The sequence below is a fragment of the Penaeus monodon genome, chromosome 3 (assembly GCF_015228065.2).
Source record: "Penaeus monodon isolate SGIC_2016 chromosome 3, NSTDA_Pmon_1, whole genome shotgun sequence".
Taxonomy (NCBI): Eukaryota; Metazoa; Arthropoda; class Malacostraca; order Decapoda; family Penaeidae; genus Penaeus; species Penaeus monodon.
This window is the reverse complement of record NC_051388.1, coordinates 13,536,766-13,544,265: the sequence shown is the minus strand read 5'-3', so window position 1 is coordinate 13,544,265 and position 7,500 is coordinate 13,536,766. Positions and strand designations below refer to the sequence as shown.

General features: G+C 38.9%; 1 protein-coding gene across 1 annotated transcript in view; it reads left to right on the top strand.

Moving 5' to 3' along the window:
- LOC119592085 (cytochrome c oxidase assembly factor 6 homolog) overlaps nt 1-7,500 on the top strand; it is a 9,517-nt gene that overhangs the window by 1,096 nt on the left and 921 nt on the right. Inside the window, exons 2-3 of the mRNA XM_037940902.1 lie at nt 460-521; nt 4,382-7,500. The exon at nt 4,382-7,500 is cut by the window's right edge and continues 921 nt beyond it. Coding sequence (XP_037796830.1) covers nt 460-521; nt 4,382-4,475 — 156 coding nt within the window. The 3' untranslated portion in view covers nt 4,476-7,500. The remainder of the gene's footprint in view (nt 1-459; nt 522-4,381) is intronic.

Sequence of the window (7,500 nt, the reverse complement as noted above, 5' to 3'; positions counted from 1 at the left end):
CTCTCTCTCTCCCTCTCTCTCTCTCCCTCTCTCTCTCTCTCTCTCTCTCTCTCTCTCTTCTCTCTCCCCCCCTCTCTCTCTCTCTCTCTCTCTCTCTCTCTCTCTCTCTCTCTCTCTCTCTCTCTTTATTGCTAAAGGTGTATATTTTTCTATTATGTTTTTTCTTTGTTCTTGTTTTTCGGTATGGTTTTCCTGGCTTCTCTTCGCTTTAGCTTTGTTTGTTTCCTCATTGTAACTTCTTTCCCTTTTCTTCTGTTTATATCATAAATGACTACACATTTGTTATATTTCACATGATTGAGGTCTTTTCCTGATAACCAAGAACACTTTCCACATCCTTTTGAAAATCATTTATAAATCCCACTTTAACCAAACTGCGCCTATAAATAGTAAATATACATAACACATACACACTTTTCGACGACTTGTTAATAATTTCCCCCCATTTTTTCCCCCCAGGTGAAACATTTTGACCGAAAACGTCAGTATATGGAATTTAAGGAACGGATCCACACGGTAGGGTAAGTGTGTGGTTCAGCGCTTGTGTGCGAGGGTGCCTCCCCTACCTGCCGCTGCTTTTGTAAATAAGGTCTTTTATTTATCTAATTATAGGTCGAGTTTTTACTGGTTTAGGGACCGATTCATGTATCGTTATTATGTTAAGCAAGGCAGTTCTGGAGGTAGTTTTATTTGGTTCGGGGTTTTTAGGATAATATTACAGGGTTAGGGAGTTTTAGGGGAATTATTATTATTATTATTGTTATTATTATTATTATTATTATTATTATTATTATTATTATTATTATTATTATTTTATTTTATTTATTATTATTTTTTTTAGGTGTATTCGTCTGATTTGGTATTTTCTTATGAGCGGTTCCATTTGGTTAGGGAAGTTTCAGGGTTGTTTTTTTGTCATTCGGATTTTTCAAGTGATTAGGGAAAATTTTTATTTTTCTTATTATTATTTTTTTTTGCAATTTTGTTCTGGTTGGATTCTCAAGATGGCCTTGCTTTTGGGAATTTCTTTATTTTTGGCAATATTTTCAGGATGAGCTCAATTACTTGGAGATCTATAAAACATATTTATCTGTTTGTTTCGTTTAGGATATTTAAGGACGCTTGTATTTGTTTACGGATATTTTTTTTTAGGGATAGTCGCGTCTGAATGTCTGTTTTCTCAAGGTGTGTTTATTTATCGAGTGATTACAGATGCTTTGTATTTAAAGACGTTATGGTTACATTTCTTTATGCGATATTACGATTTTTTGTCGAGAAATATAGGAAGTTTTTGTTAGTTGTGTGTATTTGTTTGTTTGTTTCTTTGTGATTTATTATGGTAAATTTGTTTGTATATTCATCTCCTCGTTTCGAATTTTATTTGTTAGGAGTTTGTGGGTCGGATGACTTGTTTTAAGGATTTTAGACAGAAAATGGAATGAAAGTTTAACCTGCATTAGGAATTTTGGGATTTTACTGGGAGGGGAACTCTATTTTTTTATTTTATTTATTTTATTTATAGATGGCCCCATTTTGTATACATATACTGAAGTAGCCAGCTCGTCTTGCTTAATCAAGTTTGTCTAATTTCATTTGTTTAATAATATTTAGTAGATGTGACTTTATGATTTTTTAAGTCGATAAGATTTGTTCAGAAATATTCAGGTCGATAAGTGTTCTCAAGTTAGTCAGAGGTATTTAGGCTTTTCAAAACCTGTCCACCTTACTCTAGTTCAGTCAGTTTTAGTCAGCAGGTCGGGTTTTCATTCATCATATTCACACCAAGGCATTCATCCCTAAATCCTCCAGTATTCTTTGTCCCTGAAAAAAGGGCACCAGGTAATTATACAGATTCATATTCTTATAAAAAAAAAACTGTACATTACACATGCCTTCTGAACAGCATCGTTCCTCCTTCCGGGTATCACAAGAAAGTGTTTATTATCTTGTGCAAATAGGCCTATTTCCTGAACACTTGGTTCCAAGCTGGTGGCAGAGCTGAGTCATCGTCAAGGATAGCAACACAGGTTCATTTTAGGAAAGGCGAAGAGATGTGTAAAAATAAAAGGAAAGGAGGTACCAAAATATACCGAAAATGTGTATATGTAATCTAAAAGATACGAAATAAATAGAAGAGGAAGAAGAAATAACTGTAGATTACATTAAGCTGTACCCGTAGATTTTTTTTTTTCTTAAGTGGACGGCAAAGAAACAGTTGTGATGTGCAATCACCTTTAGCATAATCAGGCGTAAATTATCCGTGGCATAAATTGCACCGAAAGTTCTTGGATGTATTTCTTCCCTGACTCACTTGCGCAGTCAGTGTATTTATGTCTTCATAATTATCAAATTTTCTCTTTGGGTCATTTTTAGAACGACTGGCTTTGCTTCATCCAAATATTCTATTGCTTCCTTGAACTTGCTATTAATATCTGCACTTTATTGGCTTTGACTTTCTTGGATGAGTTAATAGAATCTTTAAAATATCCATTCGAAAAACCCATCCAGATCGAACAAGGAGCATCGACGGGGCCAAGTTGAGAGAAAAGGTGAGAAAGACGGAGAGTGGGTGACAGAGAGAGAAAGAGACAGAGAGAGAGAGAGGAAAAAAGCGAGAAGGAGAGAACGAGAAAGAGAAAGCGAGATTGAGAGAGAGAGAGAGAGAGAGAGAGAGAGAGAGAGAGAGAGAGAGAGAGAGAGAGAGAGAGAGAGAGCAAAAGAAAGAGAGAGGGAGAAAGAGATAAATAGATAGATAGATATAGAGAGATAAAGAGAGGAAGAAAGGGAGAGGAAGGGAATAGACTGACAGACTGACAGGCTGACAAAGAAGCACAGAGAAGGGGTATGAAGACAGACACGGCGAGCAGACAGACAAAGGCGCCTCGCAGAAAGACCTCGCGTGCCGGATCCGGGGCTGCAGGCCCTGGCGAGCGGCGCCCGGCCCGGCCTAAACCAACTGGCAGCCCTCCATATGTCGTTCCATTAAGAACCCATGTCATGACGCGATCCCTTAGCGCGGGGGCAAAGGGGGGGGGGGTAGGTTAATGGCACGGGGCCAGGCGTGCCCTGTCTTACCACGGGGTTAACTAATTTGTCTAAACACCCACACGCTGAGGCCCCGTATCGCGGCCTCTGACATTTTCCTATCATCAAAATTCTTACCTCTCCATCATTTCCCTTGCTGTGCTGTTCTCATTTGTTTTCGCTTTATATTTAGTTTCTTGCGCGCCAGTGAGCCAGGTTTATCTATATACACAGTTTTTTTATGTGTGGTTAGATTGTATAAACCAACGTATGAAGTTGGGGTAGTTAGATGTTTCAATGCAAAATCACGTCCTCCATATAGAGTTATTAAGAAATCACATGTAGACAATTCTTTAATTTACCTCTTCCAGAAGCGCAGCAAAGGCAGGGTGCTGTCAAGGTAGTAATGGATAACTTGTTCGTATTGTTGGGTGGAGTTTTCTTTTCCATGTCGCTGGTTGCAGGTGTGATTCCATCGCTGGTTCCCGATGTTGTTACAGAATGTTCTAAGCATTATTAGGGTTATTAGAAGTTGTCACTGACGCAGTTAGATCGCTGTCTCCGTATGTACTTAGTAATCAGCATCAAACAGGGTAGTAGTTACTAACCTCTGTTTTGTTGAAGGATGGCGCTCTGACCCCCTCACTCTAATAATAACTGTGCAATGCTGTACAAGAGCAAGTACTCACAGGATATAACACATGCAGCTTTAGCACCGAAGTGTGAGGACTGTTAAAAGGTGAAAGACATACTTTTCCTAAAGCAGTATGTATAATACTGTATATAGTTTTATTTCTATATGCAAGGGATCTGTAGATATCGGAAGTATATGAAGATGAAGACTGATAATGAATAGGGTTTTATGAATGAAATAATAGAGTGTTGCAAAGGATAGATAGATATCTGATTTGCATGTAAAATGTGCAGCAGCTGCTAGTGAGGTCTAGTGCGCTTGTGTTTTGGTATAGATAAAGCAAGCTGTCAGGTTATAGAAATATTCGAGGCCGTAGAGTACACGCTGTGCACAACTCTGTGATAGTTTGTAGGCAATTTGGAACACTATAAGCTATTATTACGATTATGGATAGAATTGAGTACATGAAAAATACTCGCATATAGTTTTGTGGCGTTGCAGAATGGTGTGCTTTGGTGCAAGTGACCTGGAGTGTGTTGCACAACTGGAGTAAGAAGTGTAGGCTTTGTTAAACTCTGTGCGGTGGTGTGAGGTACAGTGCACATCAGATGTTATAAACTATATGGAACACTTATTTTTACTCGCGTTAAAAAGAGGGAGAACATTGGAGTGAGAAATAAGTCTCCTGCATTTAAAGACTAACGCTCATTTCTCTTCCCACAGACTCCTGGAGGCGGCCACAATGTCGCCATGTCCCGCCCTTGAAGCCTCCCTTGCACGCAGACACCGCGTCTATAGCCAGGTGGTGTTCACCTAGCAAAGGCCACCGTTCTTTCCCACACCGACGCCTAGTGAGGAAGCCTCCTGAAGCCAAGCTACGCACTCCAGTCATCAACAGGAAGAGGTTCTGAACCAATCGATTCACTCGATTCAGCGTCCAGTTCTGGTCGTCTTCGAGGCTTCAGAGCACGAGGGTCGATGCCCGGGTACTGAAGCAGCCTTTGCTAGGTCGTCGTCCTGTCGGCGTTACGGATATGAGTTGAAAGATGTTTATATTTTTTTCAAAAGAGGTGTGAATGGAACTCATGTCTGCGGCATCTGCGTGAATCTCGGTGTGCGCGGAACTAACAAGAGAGAGAAAACATATTTATATGAAAGTGTTAGTTCATAGCTCATTTTGACTGTGGGTCCGTTTATTTTGATAGTGGGATCAATCAGCAAAAGTTGGAAGGCATTTTTTTTCTATATTAATCCTCTATTTTGACACATATTTGTTCTAGTAAGTAAGAGATGGTTGGGGGTCTCTCAGCTGATGGACGAAAACAACAGAATTATAATTAGAATGAATTTCCTGTCGGCTTATGCAAACACCGCATATTTTGCATGATGGCTTGACATATGAAGCTAGTTCAACAAGGTACCACCACTGATTGCTTGGAAGATACACAAGAATGCATTATAAAAGCTAAAGATAGAGCAGTGCGTAACAATTTTATATCTCTATGTTTACATATTTGTAACCTCGTATTGTCCACATTTTGCTTTCAGTGTAAATTTATACTAATTGTTATGTGCATAATAATATGCTACACTGACAACACAAAGCTCAAAGAGATTTAATGATCCAGTGGATTAAATTATTCTAATTATTAGTGCACTTTTAGGCTTTTAAACGAAGCAAAATTTATCTAATGAAACAACGTACATGTAATATATTACTGTACAAGTTTAATCTTGCTGCAATGGTGTGGCTCTACTGTGTATTCTGAATGGCAATTAATAAGCACTTAACACAATTCAGTGTTTATTACCTAAGGGGTAAAGAGTAGAGTGTGTGTACATGCGCGTATAATACAAACGCAATGTGCGACTCTCCCTGCGTAAAAACACAGGGCAGAAGCACTTTCTCAGGCACAACGGGAGAGGGGGTTCTCTGCAGCAGCCCCTTGCCCGACTTTCTTCGTTAGTTTGATGGACAGTCAGGACAGGAGATATGCTCTCCGTTGTTAGAAAGTTCCTGTCTTTATTGCTATCTGCTGAGCCGTCTCCTCTTTGCATAATGTAATGGTGATTTTCACAATACTTCAACGTCTGTTATAGTCTGCAAGAGCCTTCTTCCATTACAAATGGAGAGCAGATAAGAAGAAGAAAAAAAGCATAAGCAGAGGAAACCGAGAGAGATATAAGTTTCGCAGTAGAATGTTTATGGGTAACATCAGCGTTTTATGAGATGTAACAGAACTTCACATATCCGCCTTGCACTTTTTCTGAGCCCCAGAAAATAAGCATAAACAGATGTCTTCAACAGCAGCGTTAATAGTACTATTATATAATCCCTTGGTGAATATCCAATAACAGGTTACGCAAGTAACACATGATGACCTATTTTTTGTACGGTCATGATCAGGAATCTCATTAGTTTAATGAAGATTTAATCAGAAATGCATTTAAACCAGGACATTGCGCCTATTAGTTATTCGTGCATGCATAATCTCACACGCTCTTTCAGTGTTACGCACAGTTAAAATCAGATTTTCTGTTACTGTTTTACTTAATCCTAAAATGTAGCAATTTTCCAAGAAAATAGTGCCTTTAATCCGGTCTACAATTAACTGCTGGCAGTTATCTGATTAAGATAACACAAACCGAGCACTCAGTCCCTTATAGAGTGCGTGAATGAATCCCTTTTCAGATTGTTCATTCATTTAAGTTAACAGTGCAATTGGGAAGGAGGGACCGGACTGCTAATTAACTGGAAACAGTCTGAAAGGATTTTCTTTAACAATCAGACTCTAATGCCTACAACTACAAAAGTTTTACTACAAGCCCATTCATTGTATAGCTTCCCTGTTCCTCAAAAGACTAATATTTAGCCCATTTTTCACTAACTTTACACCCAAAATGTAAATCCAAACTTCATATTACCTGTGAGAGAGAAATAATGATATGCAATAGAAGTAGAGAGAAAGGGGAGAAGGAATATATGGGAAATAATTTGAAAAAATGAGGAATGGAGAGAATGTAAAACACAGAGCCAGAGGCAGAAATACTTCATGTCGTAGACAGAGAGAGAGAGAGAGAGAGAGAGAGAGAGAGAGAGAGAGAGAGAGAGAGAGAGACTGATTATTTTAATAAAACAATAAGAATTTCACCTACGCTACAGATGATTCATAACATGGATCACTAACCTCTCTTTGTAAATAATTTATAATATATTGCCTACCACTACCTTAGTTCCTAAACAGTAGATCACTAGTGTGTTTGTTGGCGTGAGACTACCTAACCTTATTTAAACTGCATTAACACGACCAGTATCGGAAGCCCACAAATGTTTGCGGTATTTCAGCGGTGGCTTCGACTCAAAGGGTTTCATGGATTCAGCGCTCTATATTTTGGTTACTATTAGTTTATTCCGTACACTTTCATGTTGATAGTGTACTACGTTAGTATATTATTATAGCCTATTCATCAACTAGATATTTACATATCTCTAACGTGAACAGATGTAGCTTAGCAAAGTACATCTAGAGAACTTGCTCAATCTGTAACTTCAGAACCATCTGTTGTATACATCCACCAAGCGGGGTTATAGATGAAAGTTTGACAAAACAGTGACACCAAAGTGACGCTACGCCATGGAGTCTACGTATGAATCCTCATCCAGTGGATCAAGGCAGCTACGGAACCCGCCATCCGTCCCTGGCGGGGAGACAATCGCAAATTGTGCGGCTGATTTTAATGTGCTAGCCGATTTGTGGGGGACAGCGAGGGTAAATATTGTGATACTATATCCATGCAGTTGGCTTAATAGGAAAGATATATGGCGTAAAAGTGTCGGGGTA